Raw genomic sequence first — 26794 nt, forward strand, 5'->3', positions numbered from 1 at the left:
AGCGGAGACAATGAAGTCACGTGCATTCCGAGGAACGCGTGACAGGAAGTGGCCGTTGAGGCTTGGAGGCAGCATCGTCCTCAGCGTCAGCTTCTTTGGTCAGGCGAGGGCTCAGCAGCCATTACATGATGTTGATGGCTTATAAATAACTGATCTACGTCCTATCTTTTGCGAAAAGTCCTCCTGTGCCGTCTCGAGTTTTGGAGCCTGTTTCTCGGCATTTCAGCATAGCTCCGATCTTCCTGCGGGGACAGCTGGTGAGCTGGACTACTACCAAAATAACCTTCGGTTTCCAGACAACATACCACTTGCTCCGAAGTCATGTCCTCCGGGACCTCCGGCGATGGCCCTGAGAAACCTCGTCTCCACACGACACGCTCGTTTCCCCGGATGCACAGTTCAGGGACGACAAGCAGCCCGTTCATTCGATCAAGAGCGAAAACTGTGCAGTCTGTCGCAATCCCAGAGGCCGTAGACTCCGATGCTCTCCCTTTAAGCCTGTCTGGAAATGATGATGGCCGGGATAGCAGTCCGGATCTATTCGAGAAATCGAGCGCCTCTGGGCCTTCTGTGGATGATGGTCCGCACGGTGAGGAAACTTCCGTGCTCTCACGAAACGTACAGCATCAGCCAGATGAATTACCGATAGAGTTAATCAGCCTCACCGATCGGTATAACTGTCCTGACTTCATCGCGTTACTCGCTAACTTATGAGTAGATTCGTCAACTCCTTGAGCGCCAGAGTACACTCCTCCCCACCCACAATAGAACGAATATCAACCCTATTCCAAGACTTCTACCTCCGAGCGGAATCCCACATAGCCACGCATATCTCTGCCCTCGCCTCTCGCATCAACCGCGATCCTTCGCCATTACCACCCAACCGTAAAGATTCCGATGCCTCGAGTCGACAGATGTTAACTGCCTCGGAAGTTACTGAGAGACGAACAGCTCGAAAGCTTCTCGCATCTAAACGGGTTGATCTGGAGGAGGCTGTAGAACGGAGGGCGTGTGAGAGTGTTTATGACAAGATCTGGAGACATAAGAGCACCTTGGATGAGGTTAGAGACGAAAAGCTGCGCTCAAAGACGGCAGCCCTGCTCCTGGTTGGCATCAACCTGCAGGAGCTTGGAGTTGATATTGACATTGCCACAATTGATGAAAAGAGTCAAAAAGAAGCCGATGACTGTTTCTCAACTGCCCGCGGTTGTCTTGAGAAGATGAACGAAGAAAAATACCCACTGGGGAAGCTTCGGCATCTTGCTGCTGCCCATAAGGCAATCGTGGATGCGTTGACTAAACTACTGCCTTCCTCTTCCTCAGCTGACGAGATTCTACCAGCTTTGATCTATACACTCGTCACCTGTCCGCCGGAGGGCATCAACATCATTAGCAATCTCTCGTTTGTTCAACGCTTCAGGGCTGCGAGTAAGGTCGATGGTGAAACTGCATATTGCTTAACCAATCTTGAGGCAGCCATCAGCTTCCTCGAGAATGTGGATCTCACCGAACTTCGTGCCGACGGGGCGGTCGAGGGGCAGACTAAGATTGCCAATAGTGAAGCCGCATCACTTACTGAAAATGTCCAACCCAGTCAGCCGGTTACGGAGGAGCCAACATCATCTATGTCTTCTGTAACTGCATCTGCAGATCCTCCAAAGCCGATTGGGAAGGAACCGTCAAGTACGCTACCCCCACCAGGTCCAGCACCGACTCAGCAAGGACGCCTCAATACACTCTTTCAGCCTCCAGCTAAGGTACTTGGGGCTGCTAATGATGCCGTCCGTAACACTGCCGATCAGGGATTGAAGAATATTAGCGCCACGCTAGACAGCAGTTTCAACTTCCTGTTTGGCCGTCTCAAAGAGCTCCAATCGAACCAGATTCCTTCTCAAGATGGAACAGCCTCCGTTCTACCGAAAACTTTGGCGGAGGCGAGACAACTCGTCACATCCACTGACAATACTCAGTCAAGTAAAGAGGCAGATAGTGGGAAAGAACCAATCATAGAGCAGTCTCGCCTGAGACGCATTGGCTCCAGAGCAGAAGATACATTCACCGGGCTAGTCAGTGGACAACGGACGCCTCGTGACCGAAGTGCAGATAGTGTGAGAACACAGGGCTCTCGGGCATCTGTAGCCGCTTCGAGCTTATCAAACGAAAACCGAGCACCTAGTTCAAGCTCCTCATTGCCGATTCCGACGCCTTTAGAATCTATGAGGAACTTTGGAAACACCCTAAATCCACTCAACCATATTCCCGGAATGATAAGAGGCTTTGGTCGTGCCACTCCAGAATCGTCGGCTTTGCCATCTCCAGCTCTTCCAGACCGAAATAAAGGTCCGTCGACAACCCGCGAAGCCAGGATCGATCCGCCAATCCAGCGTTTTCTTCAAACACAGAACGCGAATGATCTTACTATTGGAGATGTCAGCGTATTACTAGAAGATTATAAGCGGATCGCCGCCGCACTATCGAAACAGATCTCGACTTTCAAATAATGTTCTCCGCCACCGCTGAAGACAGAATGGTGCAGGCTTTGATCATCTCCCAGCCTATTTCATTCACCTATCTCCTCAAGCCTGATTTGTATAGCATGATTTTAATATTCCATGAACACTGCTGGTCTCGGTGGTTCGGGTTTCATTTCCAGCATCGACAAGATGAGGACATTTTGGCATAGATTGGAGTTATAGCATTGACCTTACAACAAATTTACTGCTTCAAAGGGGTATATTACACTGCTAATACCTAGAACAATCAATGATAAATGAATCATATCAACACTTGAAATAGTCATTTCAGTGGTAGAATGGTCATCTCACATGGCCCAGCGGCTCTAGATTTAGCCCACACAAACATGTAATGATTAAGAAAAGAATAATCGTGACCAGGCACGAGCTCGCAAGACAGCAAACAGAAACTCAGATTCAACCGTAATCAAGGCGAACGGCCACGCAAAACCTCAGCGCCACCCGCCCTCATCTCCTCAAACTTCGAAGAAAGCTCAGCAGACTGCTCCTCAACAAGCTCATTTCGCCTCCTAACCTCAGCCTCGAATACAGCCGCGGTCTTCCTCCGCGCATGGCGCAGGTCCTTCATGTTCGTCATCATCTTGCTAAACTGCTCGACGAGCAGATCACCACACTCCTCCCACTCATTCATCGAAAGCTTGGAGAAGTACTGCCCCCGCTCTTCTTCGGAGAGACGCAGGAGGAACGAGACTTTGTCTTCATCCTTGCCCTTCTCAGGCGGGAGCTTAGGGTCCGCTTCCTTCGCCGGTGCGGGTTTGGAGGCAGTGGGCGTAGGTGTCTTGTCGAAGGGTTCCGCCTGTAGTTCGGCGAAGGACTTTGTGCAGAGGATTTCGGGCGGGTAGTCGGGTTCCAGGTGGCGCTTTCTGGTATGCTGTGGGGTACTTGTGTCTATTTCGACGCGCTTCATGGATGCGCGCCGCGAGAAGGGGTCGTTCATGGAGGAGTCGTTTTCGAGGTCGTCGAAGTTTGTCATATCAAAGACGTTGAGCGACTGCATACTCTCTGGGCGGAGTGTGTCCTCTGTTGTGAAGAGGCCTAGGCCATCGTCTGTGTCCCGGAGGTTGTCGATGGCCCTGCTGATCTCCTTTTCGCGTTCTCGCTCCTTTCGTGAGTGGCTTCTTGTAAGGCCGGGACTGCGTCGGGTGGGAGTTAGGTCGAGCTGTTCGAGGAGAGAGGGCTTTGGAGGACTGAATCTAGTCCTAGGGGTTGCGGTCATGCTCCGTGTGAGCAGGACCTTTCTGCTACTGGCAGGAAGAGCCTTTGAGGCAGATGCTAAGGGAATATAAGACGGGTTTTTCATAGGTTCTCCTTTGGGACCAGTATCAGTTGACTGGTATGTATTCCGGCTAGCAGCCCAGAAGCTGTGGAGGCGTCTGCTGAGAGGCTCATCCGTAGTACGGTATCTAGGTACGTAGCGCTGATCATCTGTATCATTTGACAGCTCGTCATCGCCAGCCGTAGAAGTAAGCTGGCTTGCATCGTCCGCATCGTCCAAGTCAAAACCAGCGGATTTCATTGCCTTGTCGCCCAGACCCTCGTACCACTTAGAGTCGTGAGTACGGTGGGCATTGCGAAACTTACGCGGTGGAGATGGGGTTGGAGATGGAGATGTCTGTGGTTGGCGTTGCTGGGCTTCCAGCTGCTGGATAGCTGGATTAAGATTCGGTGCAGGCGAAAATCGATACGGCATTTCATCGATGCCGATTACACTAGTGGCGGCAATGGTTGATTCATCAATCCCCTCGACGTCGGTGTCAAACGCGTCTCTGTGAACACGTTTCTCATTCTGGCCATGCAGGGGTTCCTTGGACGGCGAGCCATATCGCTCCACTGGACCTTGCCGGTTGGCTGATATGGGCACAGGCGCAATCAAAGTTGTGGATGGAATCTCAATTCTTGCCTGCTCAGCTAGAGCCTGTCTTGATTGACTCGTTGGCTCATTTGCGCGAGGCTGGGGTGGGCGATTCTCCTTGGAGTGCACATAGTCCCCCACACCCATGTTGGATTGAGTTTAAGCTGGATGCGGGGAGAAAAGGTGAAGAATGTGCCAATAATGCGGGATTAAGTCATTGGGTACGTGGAATTGATGGAGTCGATCTCGTAGTTTCCAATTGGTCTTTTGTGGATTGTGTTGTACTCTAACTGAGAGAGTTTGTTTCTGGAGGTGTTTGAATTTCATGTCGACGCGTTGGGAAACTTGTGATCCTCAGGCACTCCGAGCTTACCTCATGCCCTTGGGCATACACGACGTGCTCCTTGTAGCACAATGGCAGGTTATATCTTTGAAGATTGTCTAATTGAGTTTTTAGATTCATCATGCGAGCAAGGAAAGATTTAATTTTCGAGCAGCAGATATTGCAGGCGAAGTGGTAATTGAAGGATAACCTCGTGTTACTTTATATATTCATTAGTTCTGCTGCTCGGATTTTGTATGCACCCACACATTCAATATGGCTCGATAGAATGAAGAGAAATGTCATCGTCGTCGTCCGTGTCAATATGAAAATCCTCTAGTTTCGAAGCAACCCCCTGTTTCCGCAGTTGGGCCCTTTGAAGGAATTCTTGCGATTTCTCCATCTCCATTTGCTTTTTCTCCATAGCCAGCCTCCGGTCTCGTCTCGCTTGCACAGAGTCGTGCTGGGTTTCTGTGGACATAAAAACATCGTCGCCGTCGGAATCGTCTTCTCTGGTATTCTGATCCTCGAGAGCGCCACCATCATTTCCTCCAGAAGGCAGACTTGACACGAACAAATCGGCAATCCACAAGGACACCATGCTCCGTAGCTCAAGCAGTTCGGGACTATCCGAGTAGGGTGGTGATACGATAATTTCGTCTATCCTCGCCGCAATTTTCTGAGCTTCGACCAGCTCATTTGCCCTAATGCCCGCTACCATGCTCTGACGCCTGGCCGATCGATAGGCGTGGTGTTCGGGGTCAGATTGGTCGTCCTCCTCGTCTGAAGCCTCTGTAGATGATTTTAAATCTCTCTTATCAAGAATTTTTCGCGCATGTGCGCTCTCCTCCTGCGTGACATAAACCCACAGGCCGAACATGACTGGGTAAAAGTGTAATGCGCTGGTAGCGTTGGGCATCGTTTTTTGATACGGATGTTGAATGACGAGCGTTTCATAATATAATTTGGCGTTTTCGAATCCCTCCCTGGTGAACAAAAGTTCGTCGGGTTCCTCCGCTCTTCCACTGGCCTCTCTGTCGCTTTCAGGTGGCTCAGTAGAGTTCTCCTGGCCCTGCCGTAGAAGAATCGAAAGTAAAGCCCCTCTGTCGCTTTCAGGTGGTTCAGTAGACTTCTGCTGGCCCTGCCGTAGAAGAATCTCGGCGCCAATGCCCCATCGACCGCCAATTCGTATGTCTATAGGGCGCCCTCCGAAATTTTCGCGGATTATCAATCCCCATGCACGACCCGCACGGATATAGTCACCGTTGGCAAGACATCGATCAAGTATGCTCGTTAATACTGCTAGATGCTGATGTCGAAGATTTCCTTGATGCGCTGCAGATTGAGAAATGAGTTCATGTCGTGAAAGGCTTTCGACACCTCGACTCTTCGTCTTCGCTGGACCATGTGGGAAATGTCCACGAGGTAATTCCTCACCGAAACCGAGACCAGCAACGCGATACTGGTGTGCCTCTTCGGGCGACAGAATGGCAGAAGCTGTGGTCCCTAGGTCAGATACAGCATCTGTGGTCCAGCCATCGTCGCCGTTGTGAGTATCATCTTCATCCTCCCCAGTCTCATACTCCTTCTTGCGCTTCCTGGACTCGGACTTGGCGTCCCGACGGCGGGTTTTGAATTGCCATGGGTTAAGCGGCAATGAGGAGACTGATCTCGAGCGGACGAATGCCATGCGGGTTATACCTCAGGGGAGTATCAACACTTCCCCGGGGGTTTTCAGATCAAGGAATCCGCATCTGGCTCTATACTCAAATAGCCCTTCAAGATTGTCTGCGCTATTTGGTGCTTTCGAACTGATCCAATACCAAATAACCTTTCAAAGGACTTGCTATTTCAGCGGTAGTGAGAGAGTAAAGAAAAGTCGTGAAAAAGGGGACTTGTATAATGGAACCAGATCTGCAAAGGATGTTTTAACGTAAGGCACCAAGGCCACAACGTCTACATCACCAGACTAAAATTTGGATAACTTCAGCCTAGTGCTATCACATGATCATCAGGAACCAAGTCAAAAACGCCTTAGCGTCTCCGGACATTTGCTTTTGCCATACCCCTTGGGCCCCTTGGTATCTAATTAGTAATACCGTACAGTACTAATTCAAACTAAGCCTGATCGGACGAGCCAAAAGTTGAAACCGCCACGGATTCCAGCGTCTTTGATGCTCTGCCAGTCAGTCGCTTCCACGGCTCTGATCCCCTTCAAGCTATTTATATGCCTCGGGTGAATCATAGGTATCAATGGAGTTGACTCACGAGGGTCCGAGACCGCTGCTGAAACAAAATCATAGACAGCTTAGCCCCAGTAATCGGTACCAATTTAGTACGACTGTAAGCTGGCCTTGTACCACTGCTTGTCAGCGGCCCACCGGAAGGAGGAGTTCTTATCACTCGCCTGCCTTCACCATCAACGTCGTCACATCATCTGCCATCAGCTCCCACCTCCTCATTCCTTCTTCCGCTTCCAACCCCTCTTCCCGATCATCGCCACCAAGACCCCTTTCTCCTTTCCTATGTTGATCTGCGCCTCTCTCCTATATCACCATCTCATTACTTGCCTCGTAGATCTTCGAAACACATCGTTGTTGTGGCCATCATCCGCCGACCCCAAATAGCGCTCGTCGACAGCTGGCGCCTGCCCTCCGCTCATTCATCCTCTGCTCCTTCGTCAAACCTTAGGACCAACTGATTGTTTCATATTCTTCCAGTCTGTGGATTTGCCGGTACTTTCTTCAACTCAACCGCAGCCGCTGCGGCATCAGACATCGCCCGCTTGCGCAGACAACCGAAAGGCCCGAAAGGCTGCGCGGCCTGCCGCGTTACTTATCAGCGCCGGAAATCCAAGTGAACAAAAGAGTAGCATCTCCCATAACTCTGCGAACTTCATCAATTTGGACGTCTAGAGTATTGCTTGGTTCAAGGTGTTCAATGGTAAGTGCACCCTGCAGCTGTGCCGTCGCCTCCACACGCTATGATACTTTGTTCTCGTCAGATGTTCAGGCTCCAGTATTTGGTTGGCTGGACTGGCACATCGTTGATTGTCCTCATTACCCTTTCCAGTCTTGCTATATCCTATTCTGTTTCCCTTGTTCCTGGTCACATTCGAACTATTACTAATGCTCGACGTGGTGTTAGTCATCTACCCGCGGATGGCAATAAATAGGTGGTTTCTGACTTCCAACGCCTTGCCCTGACCTCTCGTTGATGTTACTATGGGACAGTCTTCCTCCACGCAAAGAGAACAACGCCAGCACAACCACGCCACACCCTTCCTACGCCCTCGGAGAAGTACAAGCCGCAACAGGGATGAAGACATGAATCACGGGCAACGCACGGAGCAGACCGGGGACCTCGGTCCTCAGACAGGACAGCAATCAGACGATGGCGACGTGCAGATGTCTGGCCAGGCGGCTCCGTCTGGTGATTCCTGGCAGTCAATGATATCCCAACCCGGCGACATATCGAGAAACTCTAGGCATATGGGGAGTATTCAGGAAGAGACTGGATCACACTTTGAAACCGAAAGTCGGAACGAATTCCGATCCGCGACTATGTCTCGAATTCCCACGAGAAGGCAGTCTACAATGTCAAGATTTGGATCTAGAATTCTGCCGAACAATGTTATCCGCGGCCTTCTCAACAGTGAAGAAGAGACTCCTGCAGAAGGCCACGCGCATCGACATGGGATTGTCTCCAGGACTATACCGAGGTCGGAAGTCAATCATACCAGCAGCCGATTCAGCCCTTTCATTTCGTTGACCGCGAGAGGCACCACCAGAAGACGGTCGATTCGCGGACCATATTTCATCCCACGGAGTGATGCAGCGATGAACTCCCATCCTGGGTATTCTGGTGCTTCTTCCGGCTCATCCGCAGAGAACCCCGCTGAACCAGGCTGGGCACCGTGGCGACGAAGTGTTCGGTTACGTCGCGTCGGTAACTCGCTGTCAAGCCCCATCGCACAGATGTTTGGCCAGCCAAATACCGACATGTCTCAAGATGAGACGGCCGAAAACTCCTATCAACTTGACAATGATTCCGTCGGCTTTATTCCCCATCCGGGACCTATGGATACCCGCATGGATTTTGATAGCCCTCATGAGCTGGATTCCGCCGAACCTGCAATTGGAACTCCACAGGCTCCATCTTCCTTACTCCCCCAATCCACGCAAAGTCAGTCCAGCGCGCGGCACTTTCCTAGCCTGCTGCGGGCACGACAATCTAGAGCTTTACGACGAGAAGAACAGACCCCTCTGTCTCGCGTCCTCCAACTCGCCGCTGCCGCCATTGCTGCTCAGCTCTCCGGTGGAACTGGCCCAGCGCTGCCCAATATACAGGCACTAGGTAATGATGGTCTAGACGGCTCTCTAGAAAGTTTCATACAGAGTCTGCAGCGTGCCACATCAGGGCAGCCAGCCTCAAGCGACACATCTAATGCAACAGAAGACGAAGGGCCACCTACCCCAGTGAACTTCATGAGAGTGTTTCGATTTGCCAATGCAGACAACCCTCGCCCGTCCGATAATCCCAGCCGCTCTGCAACAGATTCTGGAAACCCCACGACTAATGGCGATGGTATGGAGACTGATACTCATACAGAAGGACCCGAAGGACGGACTGTTACGCTTGTGGTTGTTGGAGTCAGGTCTGTTCCGTCTGGAAATGGCCCCGCCGGCGATCAGCAGCCTGCATCGCTTCCCGGTATAGACGCTCTGCTTCGCCTTCCTTTCTTAACACCAGGGGGCTTCTCGCCCCGCCTTGGATCGCGCCCAGGGACTACACAGGGCCGCCCTGCACCTGGAGGTGTTGGCGTCCCAACCACCAACGAGGATGTCCCACCACAGCCAGTGTCATCAAACTCAACAAGGAGATTCTCTGATGCAGGAAGTCGTGGCGCACCATCCTCACTTCCTTCCGTCATATCGGACAGTCCCCCGGGGCCTCATCCACCACCGTCTACTCCCGCAGAACCGGGACTTTCAGCTGTGTCGTCAGGCGCTTCGACTCCAAGCCGGAGACTCTCGACGACTTCGGCGATGTCTCCGAATACTCTACCGCAGCTTAGTGAGAATCGGTCCATACAGCCCACAGTGGAGTCCTCCGAGGACGGCATCCCGCTAAATACGACTCGTCAGCGACGCCGGAGCGACTCGGAGTTTGCGCGCCACCGCGAACAGTTGGGCTCTGGAGCAGCTAGGCGGAATGGAGTCGTGGAGCCTGATAACCACGGTCCACCAAGCGGTAGAAGCTGGTTGATTTATGTTGTCGGAACTAACCTTTCGGAGAATCACCCTGCATTTGCTGCGCCAAGCCTTTTCACTGACGTAAGTACTGTTGCTTGTCTTCCATCTGCTGAGAAAACGCCTGCTAACACTCTTGTCTAGAATCCAACTTATGAAGACATGGTCTTGCTCTCCTCGCTTCTCGGACCTGTCAAGCCTCCAGTGGCGACTCACGAAGACCTAACATCCGCAGGCGGATTATTCCGAGTGGTGGAATACGGTGGTTCTCTTGTCGCAGAAGGTGTTGAAGGTTCTGGCACTATTCGAATTTCCGAGGGCGAACGCTGTTTGATCTGTCTCAGCGACTACGAAGCGGCGGAGGAGCTCCGCCAATTAACCAAATGCCAGCATCTCTATCATCGGGATTGCATCGATCAGGTACGTTTGTTCACTCCAAGCATTATCCTTACTTGTAAGCACGGTCACTGACTCCCTCGAAAGTGGTTAACTACAGGTCGCAATTCTTGCCCGCTATGTCGGGGCCAAGGCGTTGCTGAAAAGCCCAATGCCGAACCGTCAGTTCCACCTCGCGCAGCAGCTATTTAAACCAACACATCTTCTTTCACGGCCCTCATTGTTCATACGAAGACCCGAACTTCTTGAATCAGTCGAATTTAGCATGGCGCTTATTCCCAACAGTCTTATCATTTCTTCTCATTTCTCTTTTCACCTCAGATATCCATTGCTGCATTGCCTTGTTCTGGTTTTGGTCATCGGGGTGCGGATAACGGTCGGGTCACAGTTCACGGATGCGATTAGATGTCGAGTTGTATCAGCTGCGCTGCCCAAGACACGGCTTGTTTGTTTCGGCATGGGATATCTCAACGTTTTCTTTTTCCTTCGTATCAATGTTTTGGAATGGGTGTTTCACATGCTATACTGTATCACTTTCCGCCGGTCACATAGAGCGTTTTCGCATAGCTGGTCACGATAATCACAACATTTTTCACTAACTGTCAGATTACTTTGCCTATCTACGTTCTATCCAGTTCATTGCTTCAAGACCTCACCCCGAGATCTCTAGAGTCGAATCATAAAACCGTGCCCCGCATTTGGGAACGATGACTCAGCCAAGCTGCCCCGCTTCGAAATTAACCGCTGCTCTGCTCATTCTTGAAAGCCTCAATAATTCAGCAAAACAGCCCATTGATTCTTTAGGAGTGCAGCGATGTATGTGTATCATTATTGATATTACACTCGAATACTGACTGTCAAGGCTAGCGTCCGAAACCTGCTCCACCACGACACTGATCAATTGAAGAAAATACTCCTTCCCTCCTGCGAACACCGCACCGAGAATCTGAAGAAATTAGGTGCATCCTAGGACGGGAGAATAGTAATTAGAAGAGAAGAAAGAAAAAAGGAAATGGATCCCATCCGCCTCACAGTCCTCATTTCCGGCTCCGGAACAAACCTGCAAGCCGTCATCGACAACACCTCACTCCCCACAAAAATCATCCGAGTCATCTCAAACCGCAAAGACGCCTTTGGCCTGGAACGCGCAAGGCGCGCCGATATTCTAACACACTACCACAATCTCGTCAAATATAAGAAACAGCAGCCTGCGACGCCGGAGGGCGTGCAGCGCGCACGGGAGGAATACGACGCGGAGCTTGCGAGACTGGTGCTGGAAGACAAGCCGGATCTTGTGGCGTGTCTGGGGTTCATGCATGTTCTCTCCGAGGGATTTTTGGGGCCCTTGGAGGAGAAGGGCGTGCGCATCATAAACCTGCATCCGGCATTGCCGGGAGAGTTTAACGGAGCGGTATGTTTGTCTTTCCTTTTTCCGTGTTTTCTTTGCGTTCACTAGGTTGTGAGGAGAAGTGGGCTAAGTAATGACGCTTTATATCTATCTAGAATGCTATTGAGCGAGCTCACCAGGCCTGGTTGGAGGGCAAAATCGAGAAGACGGGGGTGATGATCCATAATGTGATCTCTGAGGTGGATATGGGGAAGCCGATTCTTGTTCGGGAGATTCCCTTTGTCAAGGGGGCCGACGAGGATCTTCATGCGTTTGAGCAGAAGGTGCATGAGATTGAGTGGGGAGTTGTGATTGAGGGGATACAGAAGACTATCGATGAAATTCGGGCAACGAGATCTTAGCCCTCGATCAGATGGCCCCTCTTGGTTGTGTCTGCAAGGGAGAATAAGCGTCATGATACCAGTTTGTATTATAGCGTGCTGATCAAAGTTTTATAGAATGTTTTATTTCTCAATCCAGATTGATTAACATGGACTGACTGCATTGAGCTGAGGCGGATTTCGTAGTACGGAAGTGTCTAGTATATACAGATCCCGTGACACTTGAGCAACACCTTCCGTCCCTCAACACCTGGCACTCGCCAGATGCAGTCAACAACTTGGAATGCGCTGGAGTGTGACCGCAGCCTGCCTTGCTCTCATTCAATATTGTCTGCAGCATTCAATGCAATATTGTGCCGAACACCCGAGTTTTTGTTGGATGTGCATCGGATCCTGCGACAAGACAACCCAATGTTCCATCCCCACAGGATCGCTAATGCATACTGCGATGGCAGTATGGCCAACCCCGTCCCCTGTGCAACTCTTCGCGGTATCCTCGAGCCAATCTCTGATTTCGATCCATCACCGAAGATAGACAGCCGCAGAACATGCCGAACACTGTTTCATCGGACCTCTCCATCGTTACCTCGAAAAGATTCGTCACACGAGCTTGCGACTGCGCTTCGACCATGAGTCTCGCGGGTTTCATTCCATCGACGTAAGGCAGATGCGTGATATTCCGCGTCAGTGGTGATTTCGAGTGTCAAACGATCGTGTCCCGACGGAAGACGATGGCCCGAAAGGGTTCCCTATTCCAAGGAGAGAAATACCCGTCACAAAGTACGTACAGCGAGGATGGTGTGCTGCCACCGACTAATGCACGTATGGAAATTAGGCCATGTCTAAGTTTCCGGTGGATCGCTCACTCTGGAGACTGGAGTCTGGGTCAAGCAAGAAAGGCCAAGTGCTGCGTCCGGATTCCAATCATCCCAGTCGGCATCTTGGGCGCTCCGAGTTGCCAGCTGGATGGCTACCAGATATCTACCAGGATACCGATCCTGCGGTCGTATTATGGATTCAAGGATCACCGACTGAACGTGCTCGGGGTAGACACTAGTGAGCAGATCTCAACTGGTACCGTCGAGCTCACTCTGAAGAGGACCGCTCGGAATCTTCAAGCTTCAAGCGGAAGAAGAAGAGTCTGTTTCATGACTCGTCTCCTGGGAAGCTTAAGAACCCACCATACCCGAGGTCAAAGCTCAAAAACCAGCACGTCCCAGTAAACGGCGCTAAACTGGTCTTCGGTGTTAAGTATTGAAATCAATAGTCAGCGGCCAGCAGCCAATTCAATCATCGACAAGGATTGACTTCCCTCCGGGAACAGGTAGGGATCATCATGCTGAACTGGCATTTCTGCTGTCCACTGGCTGATTTATCATTGTCTTGGTGCCTTGGTTGTCGTGAGCGTATTTCGCGCTGCGCCGCTGGGGAAGCCCAGCATGCTGGGGACAAGAGCGCTCAGCGCGCTCGTCCTGCTTTCCTTTCGCCATGCGCCGCCGCTGCATGGTGGTATTAGGACCAGGGTATTTTTTATACTTTGATCAGCCATTGGCCGCTGTCATGCTAAGACTGGGCCTAGAAATCCTGGAAGACTGTCATGGTCCCGTCAGATGTGGAATCTTGATCATGAACGTGAATCTTAATTTCCCAGGAAAAAGAGGCTCCTCCACCCCGTCCGCTCCGTCCGTGCTGCCTCTGATTATTTTGATTTGGGGGATGTTGAACCGTGGTTAGAATGGGACACAGGAAATTAACCCGCCAGTTCCGAGGCAAAATCCGAAAACCCCAAACAAAAAGAACAGAAAGATGGTCCGGATTGACTTTCGCAATGCCACACTATCTATATGAAAGATCTGGACAGAGATATCTTCCTGGCATCCCAGAGAGAGAGCTGTCAAAACGTGTGCCGATCAGGAGCTTCTTCAGAAATGCCGATTCCCGCCCACATCCCGCGGAGAGATCTGTTTTCCGCCTGAATCCAGAAGTACCCCTCGTGATTTATTGTTTTCTTGTTGTGTGTCGGAATTGAGATTCAATCGAGGCTCAGTTCTTTTCCGGGTCCACAAGCTGGATGAGTAGTTCGGCACCTGCATGGGATAATACCCGGCCAAAAGGATGAAGCCTGGCTGCACAGCTCAAGGTCAGATTCCTCCAAATCGCACCCCCGAAGCTGACAAGCTTAGCCATGCTGCGGATTCGTTGGTTTCTGTGGTGATTTGCACAAGGATCCCAGCCAGACAGCCTGAGTGACGAGTCAGGTCATACAAAAGCGCAGAGTACATTCATCTTCAGGTCCAGGATAGCTGTGTCGCCCAAGCGCTTGGGGAAGAGCGCTTACTCCCGCCTGGATCTTACTGCCGTTCGGCACTACAGATTTCATGCCCTTTTGACGACTGTTGTCGAATGTTGTCTAATCTGATCTTGCCGCTATCCACTTTTCGGTGTTTCGAATCAGTAAGGTGGTGTCAAGGTTTTTGCTTTTTACCTCAGCGATTCCAAGCAAGCAATAATAAACCCAAGAGCGACGCTCTGGCGGTTCACCCAATGCAGATGATTTATGACCCACTGCACCTATATGATGCACCGAATAATGCAATCGAGTCAAGAATAAGAGCGGAGATGAACAGGGAGCCGGCCTCTTGGCTCCTGCATTTTGTTTCATCATAAATTCTCCATGGTCGAATCACAAAGCAGCAGTCCGAGGAGGAAAAGAGTCCCAGAATGTGACTTGCCCTCCGTCATTTTGAACAGTTCCACCGGGTAGGGCCACTAAGGGGATGAGACCATACTTCTTCAGTATTAGTTGCCCCTCCATTGCTGTCTATCTCGGTCCTTTCGGAGGCTATCAGCTTTCACCCCCGGACTCAATTGGAACCGCTCGCAGCTCGCCGCAGCTCGATCAGTTCTTTTGTCCGTTGCGCAGGGTGAGCTACAAGGAGTATAGCTACCCGTCCGGTGCTTCTGACTCAGATAGTCGAGGTAAGGTCGCAAAGCTGACCGAGATAGTCTTACGCTTACCCCAGGAATGTACCTAGGTACGACTACGAGGTGACTATGGCGCTGTCCTCGATGACACGCTGATCCATAGGGTTGATCGGAGACGGTCCCAGAAAATGAGAAAAAGTAAAAATACCTAGTAGCAACCCAAATCATAAATCAGAATATATTAGTCGTATAATATCCGGGTCAGTTAAGAAATAAGAACGAGGCACAGGAGCTTGGGACCAAGCCTTTTGAACTGGTGATGCTGCGACTTTGCACTTGCCCCTTCCGGTGATCTCCCCCCAACTTCAGGAATCTGATCTTGAATCTGACTTCTTCTCTTCCTCCTCTTTCAACATCCCCGGGCCATTCCCATCGGGCACTCTCCCAAGACCTCCTGCTGTCGCTTCTCTTACCCCCTCCGCTCACTTTCCACCCTCTCTCCTGGTCCCCTCCCGCGTGTCATTGTGTCTGCCCGTCCCGCCACCGCGTTGCCTCCGCGGAACCAAGGATGCATACTCATCTTCGCGCCCTCCCGACTTGAGCTATTCCCACATCATTCTTTTCTCTAGCTTATGACGACCTTTCTTTCCACCATCTTCTCCATTTTTTGGGTGCAAATCAGCTGCCATTTGGCACCATGGCACATTCCTTTCAACCGCCTCAGGGCTCTATGACAGGTTACATCCAAGAGCCGCCCCCGCTCTCCGCATATTCAATTTTGGGCCAGCACCAGTATTCGGAGGGTGTTGCGCTCTGGCACAGTTCCTCAGCACAGCAGCAACAGACGCAACCTCAAATTTCCCCGGTACCTCTCACACCAGCCACTCCCAAGACACCATCGCTCCTCCAGCCACTTCCAGACCAGAAAAAGCATAAACGTACGCGGAGCGGCTGCTTTACTTGCCGAGCCCGTCGGATCAAGTGTGACGAGAGCCGTCCTACCTGCGAGAGATGCCGAAAGGGTAATCGAGAATGCGTTTACCCTAGTTCAACAACTGGCTCGGCTTCAAAGCCCGCGCCTCGTTCCGTGACAAAAACCAAATCTTCTCGCCCGCAATCCCGTGGAAGTGATTCTTCTGGTCCTGTTGAAGCCGGCATTCTGGAACCCATCGCCGACGAGGAAGAGGAAGTGGGAGCTAGCCCTGGGTCGAGTACTCATCAATCACCACCACCACCACCACCGTCAACCACTGGGATTGCCGCTTCTGCTGGATCGAAGCCGGCGCTGCCGAGGAAGCAGAGTGCTCAATCTCTACGGCGTCGTAGGGCGAAACAGCCAGTCATCACGACCACTGACCCTGTGCCCGGTCGCAAAGAGAACAGTAGCTCTCCCTCGACCGAGGGCGGCTCATCGAGATTTGGATCATTGAGCGCTCGCTCGGACAGTGTCGGGTTTCTCTTTTTTGACTCTTCCGGTGACCCTAGTACGGCTCATCTTCCTGAGGATATACGCTTTTATTATTCCTACCACCGAGATTCGATCAATTTTCGCCATTATTTCCTAAATCCCCGCAGTGCCAGCTTCGTTAGGGATGCCCTCCTTGAATATGCTTTGCAATATGAACCTTTGCTCTACGCAATCGTGGGCTTCGCGGCCTATCATCACTGTGTGCAAACCAATGGTGCAAAGCTCTACACATTCCTCAAATATTACAACAAGGCGTTATCACTCTTGCGAAAATCATTAGGCTCAGGCGAGCCATATAGTGAGGCAACCTTGGCAACAGTGCTCGTGTTGACGACTTTCGAGGTATGTTTCGAAACCGTTGATCTCTTACCGTTCTTGATTTCTACGCATTCGGTAGCGCTTCCAGATGACCAGCTGCTTACGACCTTGTTATTATTATGTAGGAGTTCATAGGTGACTGGGTCAATCTGATCGATCACCATCAAGCTGCTCATGTTCTGATACGCGAACTTCTTACACCCGAATCCGCAAGCTTTGACGATGTTCACAGGCATCTTTTCGAGTGGTATGCACGATTCGATATTGTCGCTGGTCTTGTTTCAGGAAACGAAATGGTTCTAGGCCGAGATTGGTACATCATGCGAGAGGAGTACGACGCCAAGGAGGCAGCTAATCATCCGGACGACATTGAGAAACAACTAGCGTTGACATCGTCAATCAACCGTCGCTTTGGCCTGGAAATGGCATCCTTGTACGCCAAATTGTCGCGTGGCATGATTGACTTTGGAGACTTCTTAGCTCAGAATGAGCAACTTGGCCAAAACCTGGACCGGGTTAGAGACATTCTTAGCCGATTCGCTACGCAGTACATCATCCAGACCTACCCTGATCAGAAGCCCTTGACGGGAGACGATATTGTTGATCCATATATTCCCGGCGGATTGCACTACGGGCCCTTGTGGGATGCAAACTTCGCCTGGATTGATTATTACTCCACCAAGGCCATGTACAAGTTTCAGTTCCTCACTGCTACGCAGCAAGGATCGATGGAGGAATTGATGTCTCTATCATTTGAGCAAGCCCGGTTGATCGAGACTATTGAACGCTGGCCAGATAAGGAAAAAGGATATGTTTTCGGTTTCAAGAACAGCATCACAATGGCCAGCATGTTCTTTCCTAGGGATAATAGGCATCTCATGTGGTGCAGGCGGATATTTGCTCTTATGGAACAAAGCGGGTGAGTCCAGATGTGGAACTTCGGACGAGTCCTGAACTGACTTCCTTTTCTTTCCTAGGTACGTTATTGCGCCGAAGTTCCGAGCGGCTCTTGCTGCACTCTGGCAACTCCCAGAGCTCAATCACTGGTGGCTCCCAGACGATGAAGCGTATCCAACAATTATTCGACAAATCCGCGAGATGACCGAAGAGCGAACCAACAATCCTCGCGATGACTTCCGAGAAAGCGTGCGCGATATGAAGGCCGTCTTTGGAAAGCTCAATCTTGATGACACTGAAAGCGAGCCTAGTCCGCCTGCTGGTAACACAGAGGTGCCGCGACCTGCAGGTCCGAAGAAGTAATACTGCAACCACCACATCTGGATAAATCACCTCGCAAACACTCGGTTATACCTGGAGAGAAAGGCATCCCGAATCCGGTCTACCAGCGCTGGTACTTTTCTTTCCCGTCTCTGGCCGCGATTTTCACGCCATTTGACTCTGAGACAATATGCTGTTTTTGATAGCAGTCGACGCTCGACGCCCGATTCCTTCGGTCTCCTTTGACTTAGCTTGCGGAAACGCACTGGACACTGGCCCTGTGTCACCTCAGACACAGTCCAGCTCACTCCAGTCTCGCCTTCCTCACTCCCTATTCTATATATATTCCTGTTGATCAACGCACTATACCCCATACGTTTGCACCATTTATGGACACTACAATTTTGGAAATGATAGATGAGCACCCTGAGTGTTCAACTTTGAGCATCCCTCTGCAAGCCGTAGGATCTATTTATATATCAACACTAGTGATGTACAGGTCAGACGGGCTCAGAACTCCTCCAGGGAATTTCGCTGGCCAAAATGACTGTCTCCAACCCCCCTGCCAACTCCCCCAACTCGTCCACCCCGTCGTCATCCACCTCTCCCCAGGGCAAGGACTCAACATCAACCTCCCACCCAAGCAAACACCTCAACACAACCGCCGCCCCGGCCTTACTCATAACGGAATTCATCTCCTTACACCGCTCATCACACACACACTCCAAACACCCCTTCGGCGAGATGCAAACACAAGCCTCAATGCGCGCCACCGCACGACGAAGAAGCGAATCCACAAACTCAAACGCCTTGCGCGCAATCCCAGACCCACACGAGCCGCCCTTTGCATCGTAGAACGTCAGCCTCGCCGGCCGCTGACGAGCCGGCGGACGAAGCTGCTCAATCCTCTTGTCAAGCTCCTCATCACCAACTTCATCAGATATCACATCCCGACCCCACCCATGGGCACGAGCACGCTTCAACCCTTTTCCAAGCTCCTTCTTGGCAACCTTGCATTCAGTGCGGACGTCGCCGGGCGAAGAAATCACGAAACTAGGCAGGAGCGACAGGACGGCGTGCTCGGCGGCGTGGATGGCAGCTGCAATGTTTAGACGTCTGGATTCGAGAATTTCAAGAGCGCGCTTTGGGACATCAAGCCACATGCCTTTTGTGAAAAGGTCGATGGGCGGGTTGTCGACGGCCACGGCGTCGAGGACGCGGCCGCGCTTGTCGATCTTGAAGAAGCCGTAGACGACGGCGTGAATTCGGACTGTGCCGAAGAAGGCGCGGGAGGTTGTATCTGGACTATTTTTGTCTTTTTCTTCGGGGCTATTATTGTTGTTGTCGGCATTTGTGGCACTGGTGTGGTCTATGGGACGCATGTGCTCTGTTTCGACGGGGTCAATGTCTGTGAAATCGCGCTGCATGGTGTTCCAGTCGACATGCACGCGGACAACACGGGCGAAGAAGCGATCTGGGTTCAGCTCCTTGACGAGGAATGTCTGGCCCTGGTGGAGGAAGATGCCGCCCTCGTAGAGGGTAAAGAATGCACGCGAGGCCTCGACTTCTTCGAGGACGACGTTGCGTGCGTTGGTGGTGTCGATGACGGCAAAGTGCTGGTCCTCTGTATCACGGATCGGCACGCACCGTGAGGGTTGCGGGCGGAAGCGGTCGTGGCAGTGGTAAAAGCCCATGGCGTCACGACTGAGTCGGGTCACTGCAACTTCTGCGAGCTGAGGGCCGAAGTAGGTCTCGTCTAGGTCAGGCTTTATCGGCATTTCGAATGCTGCGCATTGGATGTGTCCCTCTAGGACTAGTTCGTTCAAAAGGTCGACTTGAAGCTCGCAATTGGGCTTTGAGAAGAGTTCTTCTGGGTTGCGCATGTAGTATTGGTCAGTTGGATATCGATCGCCTACTAAGATGGAGAGCGAGTCTTTATTTCTGCGGCCTGCGCGGCCACTTTGCTGGCGGAGATTGGAGATCGAGTACGGGAATCCGAGCGTAATGACAGCGTCAAGGGAGCCAATATCAACGCCGAGCTCAAGCGCGTTGGTCGCGACGATACCGAGCAATTGGCCCTGGAACATCTCCGACTCGATCCTCCTCCTATCTTGAGGACTGTATCCCCCGCGATACCCCATGATGAGTTTCCCAATCTCTGGCCGCTCGAGCCGGTTGCATTCGTTCCTTACTGCCTGAAGCAGAACCTCGCACAATTTGCGAATCCGACAGAAGGCAATGACTCGCGCGCCTCTGAGTATAAGCTGGCAGAACAGCCGCGCGGTTTCGGCAACGCTGTCTCCACGTCCGGATGTCGGGTCGGTAGGGTCCTTGAACGGCGTATTCCAGCAGAGGAACTCCTTCCGGCCGCACGGGGAACCATCGAAGTCAATGAGCCGAACGTCGTCGACGCCGAATATGGCCTTCATGTGGTCTTCCGGGTTTGCCACGGTAGCGGAGCAGGATATGAACCTGACGTGACGGTTCCCAACAGCAGCACAGATACGGCGGAGGCGGCGCATGATGAAGGCCACATGCGATCCAAAAAGGCCATTGTAGACGTGAAGTTCGTCGACGACGACAAACTTGAGGTTCTGGAGGAACGATCGCCACGAGCTTTCCTGCGGGAGAATTGTAATGTGTAGCATATCCGGGTTTGTGAAGATAATGCGTGCGTCTTCGCGGATGGCATTGCGATTCCCCATGGGCGTGTCGCCGTCAAAAGTTTCAACGAGCGTACCCTGTAAACCATCAAGATACTGGAGAAGCTCTTGCATACTCCGTTTCTGGTCTTGTGCGAGAGCTTTCGTCGGAAATATGTACATGCCTCTGCTCTTAGGATCTTGTTCCAGTTCGTGGAGCATGGGAACTTGGTAGATGAGCGACTTTCCAGAGCTCGTTGACGTCGACACGATAACGTTTTGTCCATCGTGCAAGTGATTGATCGCCTCCGCCTGATGCGAATAGAACCGCGTTATCCCCTTCGTGTTGTAGAGCGCATTCACAAGATCCTGCGACAGCGCAAACTTCAAGTCCCCGTAGATGGCAGGCTGCGCATCAAACGCTCGGTGGCCCTCAGGCACAATCTGCCCCGTATACCAGTCCAGCGCGCGTATTTCTTCAATTATTTCAGCCATTGTCTTTCGGTCTTTGGGAATCGGTCCCAATATCTTCGACGAATTACGTGGAGCAGGCCCGTCACCATCAGCAACAGGGGGTTCAGGGATATAAGCGTCCTTCTCGCTCTCAAGCAACATGACGGGATCCAAACTCTCGTCCTCACATCGAACAAGGAACGCATCCACCGCATCCGAGAACTTCTGACCCCGCTTCTCGATCAGCGACAGCATCTGTTTCTGGCTGAAAACCGGCATCTTCATATCATCATCCTTGTCCCTCCGGGCCGAAGTTCCGTCTTTCTTCTCCCTCTTCAAATCGCCGTCGAGAAACTCAAATAGCAAAGCATGTGTTATAGACTCAGCTTCCTCCTCCATGTCGATGCCACCACTTCCCCTCCCGAAACCCTTGACCTCCTCTCTTTCCCCGGCACTCAGAACCTCCAGCTTCGCCTCATCCACATACTCGAGTCGTATCGCGCGAGGTATAAGAACCTTGACTCTCGCAATGTCCTCCACGGTGACAGGTTCCCCGCCCGTCTGCGCCTGGACAGCGTTTTTGATATTCTCGAAAGTCGTGGCGAAATGCTTCCGCGTGCAGCAGAACGTATACACCAGGTTCAAAGCGCGGTGAGTGCGTGAGAGTTTCGTGAACATGTCTGGCCATGATGAAGCGGGTTTTCGTTTCGGTTGTTCTTGTTTCTTTTGTTGCTTTTGTTTCGGCGTAGAGGTTGACTTCTTCGTCTTCTTACCGGGTTGAGGCGCTTCGACTGATGGATCTGTCGAGGGAGAAAGTTGCTCAGGGTTCCAGTTGTCACTCTTTGCGAGAGGGGAGTCTGCTTTGGTAGCCTTCGTATTAGTTGTTGCTCTTTTGCGCTTCCGTTGCGTGCTCGGTTCCTGAACCGACTGTGGTACGTGGTCCGTTACTTCGGGGGTTTTGGTGGCTGTCGACGCGTCGGTGGTGAGATCTGAGCGAGATTGAGCCGGCTCATCGTGGGGTTGGCTCCCACTGAGTAAGCCGCCTGTAGGGGCAGTTGATTTCGTCCTTGGTCCGGCCATCTGGACGCCCCATGGTTGACGCTTGTGGTGCATAAATTGGTAAAGTAGAGAACTTTACGAAGGATCAAGAATTCGTTCCCGAGGCCGACGCGAAGTCACGTGCCCCATAGGCCAATATAGCCAGATACGGAATAGCCTCACAAACTACTACACGAAGAAGTGGATGCAATGGAAAACCAAGAGAAAGACAAAGAGTATATGCAAGTATAGACAAAGAAACGTATAGATATTAGAAGAAGCAATATCTACCGCCAAGTGGTAGCTCGCTCGTTCTCGCCAACCCAGGACAGGCACACTGTACTCCTGTTCCCAATGCAAAAAGCCAACCCAACCCCAATGCCAGCCATTCTTCCCAAGGCGCGAGCAGAAGTCAAACAGCCCAATTTATCATCGACCATGTGTCGATTATTTTGTTATATTTTCCGCTCATTGGTGCTCCAGCAGATCTTGGAGAACCCGGTATAACTCCTTGGCCTGGTCTTCACTCCCCGTCTGTTGCATTGGCGTTAGCTGACAGTCTGAGCATAGCTGATATGATTTAACTTACCCGGAGCAAGAGTGGAACAGTGCGGCTATTTTCCAAGCTCGCCAAGCTGATCTGTTTGGATTTCGGTTCCTTGCCCGTGGCATCGCCGATTGTCATGCCCCTGAACAGGGGCGAGTTGAGCATCACACGGTGGACTCCATCTGCGCGCATAATCATGCGAGCCGACTTCTTGTCCTCGACGCCATCTGTCACCTTGACGTTGACCTTGAACGTGCCAAGACCGCGTTCCTTCCACTCCTTGTCTGAGAAGTGGAAAAGCTTGGCTTTGCAGGAGAAGTACGTCTTTTCCTCCTCTTCACCAGTCTCGACTGTGCAAGTATATTAGCAATTTGGTGCGAAAGCTGGTGCGGTGAGCCACTTACTGCGCCTTTCAAAAAATCTCTCGTCGGTCTTATCCTCTGCGAACTCGGCCGGTTCACTGTCTCCGTCATCCTCCTTATCATCCTCGTCATCTGAATCGGCTTCAGCGCCGAATGGCTTCGAGCTCGTACTTCCCAGAGCGCTGGGTGCAGTAGCAGAAGCAAAGCTCGTCAAGCCACCACCTGAGCCTGCTCCTCCAAAGCCACCACTGAACCCTGAGAACCCGGAGCCTAATGCTGCAAAGCCTGAAGGTTTCGTAGCTGCTGAAAATCCGGTTGCAGCAGGCTTCGTTGTTTCTGCCGGCGTGGATTCGGCTGAGGACTTGAAGATAGAAGGTGTTGAGGTCCCCAAAGACCCAAAGGGGGACTGTTCTGAGCTGGCGAATGCGGCTAGACTTGACGAGGCGAAGGCTGAGGATGATGTAGCTGGTTTTTCCTCTTCTGCTGGTTTCGAAGTTGATGTTGAGCCGCCAACTGAACCAAACGGAGACACGGAGGACGTGTTCGTGAACGCACTAGGGAGAGGTGCCTATCATGAAGTCAGTTTTTCCCTTGCTAAACGAAATTGTATCTGATAGAGGTACATACCGAGCCACGTTCCTGAGAATCGTCCCTATGCCGCTTCTTCTCAGGCTGCCCTTCGGCTGCAGGTGTCCCTGCTGACGCGCCGCCCTCCGTACTATCCTTAGCATTCGACTTTTCTCCCTTTTCCTCGGTCTTTTCATCCTTATCCAGCTGATCCCTGCTTCGTTTCTTCTTCAATGTACTTCCGGGCTCAGGCGCCAGACCCTCATCAGGCTTTGTGGTCGGTTCCTCTGTACTCGAGTCGCGCGATCTCTTCCGCCGATGGCCAGGCTCATCTTCGGTATTTTCCATCTCGTCGTCGTCGAATGATCGCTTCCTGCCCCGGCTGCTTTCCCTACTTGATTCGCCCTCCTGCGCGGTCTCGAATGTCGTGGACGTCGTTTTAGGGGCTGTCGTGATCGAGGTTTCTTTTAACTTGTTCCGGACGGGGCGCTCGCCGCCGTCGTTATCGGATGCTTGCGAGTCGTCCGTGGTAGCTATACGTCAATCACCTGTCAGTCAATCTATTCTGATCCACAGCTTGATTGGCCGAACTGTTCCGAGTCATGGCACATACTTTGATCAACAGGCCCGTTCTGATTATCCTCTGAAAGGAAGACAAACACATCAGCACAGTTCGTCCGAGAACGAAACAATATCACAGAAAACACCCGGGCCTAACTTACTCTCCAACTCCTTATCCCGAATCTCCGACGCCATACCGAAAAACCCGGTCTAACACTCTAGAGATCGAAATCTAGTGGCGCAGAATCAAATTGTCTGTGTATCGCACGCGAAGCTGAACCCGAGCGGCTCAAGAACGAAATTTGGCAATTGAGAGGTGTTGATATCCACTTCGACTGAATTTTACCTGAAACATTAGCTTCAGGCTTCAAGGAACCACGTCGTTCGTCCTATAAATAAAGCAGTACATCGGCGTAGCTGACGTCAAAGATTGGCGCCCTCATCAGCGTCTGGATAGAGCTCCCGTCCGCATGTGGGAGGGCGCAAACAAAGTGCTTACTTACCACTATCCTCTCTCAACAGACCCAAAACCCCGTAGCAACAAACTAGGTGGCTATAAATGAAGAGGAGTATGTGAATCGCCCAGTCGTCGACGAAACCCGTCGAATTTCGTAGGCCGTGGTGGGATGAATCACACGAGCTCAGCGGCAACAAGCTCGATGACGAGTGCTCAGCGTCTAAGGACCGTAGGAAAGGATCGCAGAATCCACCCTCTATGCAAATAGAGACGACAAAGCTAAGTCACGAGTTTCGCGGAAGGCAAAGCAGGAATCGAGGGGAGAAGGTGACAAGGTGGAGAGGCGAGCGGGCGAGAGTGTGGCCTCGAACGAAGAAGCAAACGGTTGCGTTGCTGTGCTGTGTTGTCGCTCGCCGGAGCCACCGTCACCCGGTCCGGCGTTCGCTCCGCCCCGCAGATAAAGGCTCCGTTCTGATGGCCATAGCTATAAATTGTCGCGCTCTCCCTTGGATATATCTAGAGTATGTTACTGACTAGTTCTTGGTGGATATCCCATATCGTGGTACAGACGAAGAATTCTAGCATCTTATTCTACAGAGCACAGAAAATAGCATGGATACTAAAGCTGCAATCGCCTTGAGATGATAGCACCATATTCCAGACGCCGGTCTCGTTGAACTTCCCCCATCCGGCTTCGAGGCTTCCTCAGAACAAAGCACATGTTGCACCGCGTCACTCTCAAGACCTCTAGCTGATGAAGCAGAGACACCCGATCGCAATGTAGAAGACGAAAAGGGGATATACCGCGATTCCCACGCGGTTTCGCAGGACGCCCGAGCCACCAAGGATACTTACACCGGCAGCCAATGACCATGCGATCAAAACTAGGTAGACCGGTATCCGGGCGATTGTCGGGAGACCCAGGGCGCTGAGCAAGGCGGCGATAACCAGCGGGAAGAGCGTGTAACCGATGATACAGACGGATTGGAAGAAGGAGCTAGACGCAGCGTTAGTTTCAGACTCGTATGCAGGCCCAGGGAAACAAGGAAGGGAGCATACATATTCCCGCCAAGCAGTTTAATCTGCAATGTCACAACAGCCTCCCCGATCCACACGAGGGAGAAGACGCCCGAGAACACCACATCCGACTGATCTCCCTTTGCCAGAGAGAGGAACATGCTAAGCAGCAGGCAGAAAATAAGCGGGCCCCTATACCGTAGTCAGCATAATACTCCTATCCGACACAGCTTCTGAGGAAGCCAAGACTCACCAAAGATCCCAATCCCTCAGCCCCTCGCTCATCCCACCCTGCAACACAACATCGGCATCCGGCCATCTCCCCAGCACATTCCGCACGCCGCCTCCAAAGCCCGTCGCCTCGCCCCGTTCCGCAGCACCAATTCCACCTCCGCCGCGCGACAAGATCCCGCCGACCAGGTACTTCGGGTAGAGCACCTGGCGCATCTTCTCCCATACCGCGAGAAGATCGCGGGAGAGCGTCTGCCAAACGCTCTCGTCAATGGTGTTTTGCGGCGCGCGGCGGTCTTCGCCGGGGATGCGGGATGTGAGGTACCCGCTCGAGAGGTTGTTGCCGCTGCCGCCGCGGGAGCTGGAGGAGCTGTCGGGTTGGATGTTGCCTCTTAGTGGTGTTCTATCTGTCTCGTGGAGGGGGTCATCTGCGTCGATTGCTGTGAGAGAAGTGAGGTTAGCTAGTGATTACGACTCGGATATGCGGAGCCCAGGCAGAAAGAACATGGCGCATGCCCTTCCGACGCATTTGAAAGAAAGAGTAGATGTAACTAACCATCATCAGCTTCGATAACCCCGTCATCCAATATCGACTCGTCGTCGCGTAAGTCATCGTGAGCATAGTACGGTGTTGAGCTCGCCATGGTGCTCTTGTGTAAGCTAGGCAGGTATAATGAAAGGGCCGGTTCGGTTTCAGCAGAAGCTATCGCAAAAGGTGGTGCATAATCTGCTCTACCAGAGAGCTTGCAGCGTTAAGAGTCGGCGCGATGTCTCGAAATCGACTTCGGACAAAGATAAAGAAGATGATGCGGAGTTCGTTGATCCCTCGTGCAGCTCCTGGGCTGTTTGGCTTGGGTCCTCGGAGAGGCTAGAGTGGCTTTCCGCCCATTACGTACGCACCTTTGA

General features: G+C 51.9%; 9 protein-coding genes across 9 annotated transcripts; 5 read left to right on the forward strand and 4 right to left on the reverse strand.

The window, feature by feature from the left end:
* Nucleotides 1-85: 85 nt before the first annotated feature.
* BJX68DRAFT_229025 (uncharacterized protein) lies at nt 86-2628 on the forward strand. Its single transcript, XM_071038955.1, has 2 exons — nt 86-671; nt 719-2628. Exons 1-2 carry the CDS (start codon nt 322-324, stop codon nt 2499-2501), a joined length of 2133 nt encoding a protein of 710 aa, XP_070903071.1. The 5' UTR covers nt 86-321; the 3' UTR covers nt 2502-2628.
* A 100-nt stretch (nt 2629-2728) lies between these two features.
* BJX68DRAFT_229026 (uncharacterized protein) lies at nt 2729-4677 on the reverse strand. Its single transcript, XM_071038956.1, has one exon. It carries the CDS (start codon nt 4531-4533, stop codon nt 2941-2943), a length of 1593 nt encoding a protein of 530 aa, XP_070903072.1. The 5' UTR covers nt 4534-4677; the 3' UTR covers nt 2729-2940.
* Nucleotides 4678-4852: 175 nt separating this feature from the next.
* Nucleotides 4853-6658, reverse strand: BJX68DRAFT_229027 (uncharacterized protein). Its single transcript, XM_071038957.1, has one exon. The coding sequence runs from the start codon at nt 6396-6398 to the stop codon at nt 4980-4982; it is 1419 nt and encodes a 472-aa protein (XP_070903073.1). The 5' UTR covers nt 6399-6658; the 3' UTR covers nt 4853-4979.
* A 1274-nt stretch (nt 6659-7932) lies between these two features.
* BJX68DRAFT_253058 (formyl transferase-domain-containing protein) lies at nt 7933-12105 on the forward strand (the record flags this gene model as incomplete). The annotated part of the gene is made up of 8 exons (XM_071042652.1): nt 7933-8153; nt 8187-8429; nt 8463-8652; nt 8686-10044; nt 10105-10384; nt 10621-10720; nt 11359-11767; nt 11860-12105. The coding sequence occupies 8 exons, from the start codon at nt 7933-7935 to the stop codon at nt 12103-12105; spliced, it is 3048 nt and encodes a 1015-aa protein (XP_070903074.1).
* Nucleotides 12106-12279: 174 nt separating this feature from the next.
* BJX68DRAFT_229038 (uncharacterized protein) lies at nt 12280-13920 on the forward strand. The gene has a single exon (XM_071038958.1). The coding sequence runs from the start codon at nt 12816-12818 to the stop codon at nt 13305-13307; it is 492 nt and encodes a 163-aa protein (XP_070903075.1). The 5' UTR covers nt 12280-12815; the 3' UTR covers nt 13308-13920.
* BJX68DRAFT_178504 (uncharacterized protein) lies at nt 13727-14300 on the forward strand. The gene has a single exon (XM_071037170.1). It carries the CDS (start codon nt 13820-13822, stop codon nt 14111-14113), a length of 294 nt encoding a protein of 97 aa, XP_070903076.1. The 5' UTR covers nt 13727-13819; the 3' UTR covers nt 14114-14300.
* Nucleotides 14301-15257: 957 nt separating this feature from the next.
* On the forward strand, nt 15258-18403 carry BJX68DRAFT_178418 (uncharacterized protein). Its single transcript, XM_071037169.1, has 3 exons — nt 15258-16819; nt 16921-17714; nt 17773-18403. Exons 1-3 carry the CDS (start codon nt 15707-15709, stop codon nt 18053-18055), a joined length of 2190 nt encoding a protein of 729 aa, XP_070903077.1. The 5' UTR covers nt 15258-15706; the 3' UTR covers nt 18056-18403.
* A 110-nt stretch (nt 18404-18513) lies between these two features.
* On the reverse strand, nt 18514-24378 carry BJX68DRAFT_253060 (uncharacterized protein; the record flags this gene model as incomplete). Its single annotated transcript, XM_071042653.1, has 7 exons — nt 18514-18944; nt 18984-21183; nt 21226-22035; nt 22736-23043; nt 23098-23623; nt 23683-24155; nt 24345-24378. The coding sequence occupies 7 exons, from the start codon at nt 24376-24378 to the stop codon at nt 18514-18516; spliced, it is 4782 nt and encodes a 1593-aa protein (XP_070903078.1).
* Nucleotides 24379-25189: 811 nt separating this feature from the next.
* On the reverse strand, nt 25190-26740 carry BJX68DRAFT_178512 (Yip1 domain protein). Its single transcript, XM_071037171.1, has 4 exons — nt 26445-26740; nt 25911-26328; nt 25700-25849; nt 25190-25637 (listed from the first exon to the last, which is right to left on the reverse strand). The coding sequence occupies exons 1-4, from the start codon at nt 26530-26532 to the stop codon at nt 25388-25390; spliced, it is 906 nt and encodes a 301-aa protein (XP_070903079.1). The 5' UTR covers nt 26533-26740; the 3' UTR covers nt 25190-25387.
* Between the last annotated feature and the right edge of the window lie 54 nt (nt 26741-26794).

Source organism: Aspergillus pseudodeflectus, assembly GCF_044049435.1.
Source record: "Aspergillus pseudodeflectus strain CBS 756.74 chromosome Unknown BJX68scaffold_6, whole genome shotgun sequence".
Lineage (NCBI taxonomy): Eukaryota > Fungi > Ascomycota > Eurotiomycetes > Eurotiales > Aspergillaceae > Aspergillus > Aspergillus pseudodeflectus.

Excerpts from the sequence above, each read along its gene's own strand:
- BJX68DRAFT_229027 (XM_071038957.1), bottom strand. The coding sequence starts at position 6,398 with ATGGCATTCGTCCGCTCGAGATCAGTCTCCTCATTGCCGCTTAACCCA.
- BJX68DRAFT_178418 (XM_071037169.1), top strand. The coding sequence starts at position 15,707 with ATGGCACATTCCTTTCAACCGCCTCAGGGCTCTATGACAGGTTACATC. Across the intron at positions 16,820-16,920 it reads TCGTGTTGACGACTTTCGAG|GAGTTCATAGGTGACTGGGT; the intron begins GTATGTTTCGAA and ends ATTATTATGTAG. Across the intron at positions 17,715-17,772 it reads GCTCTTATGGAACAAAGCGG|GTACGTTATTGCGCCGAAGT; the intron begins GTGAGTCCAGAT and ends TTTCTTTCCTAG.
- BJX68DRAFT_229026 (XM_071038956.1), bottom strand. The coding sequence starts at position 4,533 with ATGGGTGTGGGGGACTATGTGCACTCCAAGGAGAATCGCCCACCCCAG.
- BJX68DRAFT_229025 (XM_071038955.1), top strand. The coding sequence starts at position 322 with ATGTCCTCCGGGACCTCCGGCGATGGCCCTGAGAAACCTCGTCTCCAC. Across the intron at positions 672-718 it reads TTAATCAGCCTCACCGATCG|ATTCGTCAACTCCTTGAGCG; the intron begins GTATAACTGTCC and ends ACTTATGAGTAG.
- BJX68DRAFT_178504 (XM_071037170.1), top strand. The coding sequence starts at position 13,820 with ATGGGACACAGGAAATTAACCCGCCAGTTCCGAGGCAAAATCCGAAAA.
- BJX68DRAFT_229038 (XM_071038958.1), top strand. The coding sequence starts at position 12,816 with ATGGCCCGAAAGGGTTCCCTATTCCAAGGAGAGAAATACCCGTCACAA.
- BJX68DRAFT_178512 (XM_071037171.1), bottom strand. The coding sequence starts at position 26,532 with ATGGCGAGCTCAACACCGTACTATGCTCACGATGACTTACGCGACGAC. Across the intron at positions 26,329-26,444 it reads GGTTATCGAAGCTGATGATG|CAATCGACGCAGATGACCCC; the intron begins GTTAGTTACATC and ends CTTCTCTCACAG. Across the intron at positions 25,638-25,699 it reads AAACTGCTTGGCGGGAATAT|CTCCTTCTTCCAATCCGTCT; the intron begins GTATGCTCCCTT and ends CGCTGCGTCTAG.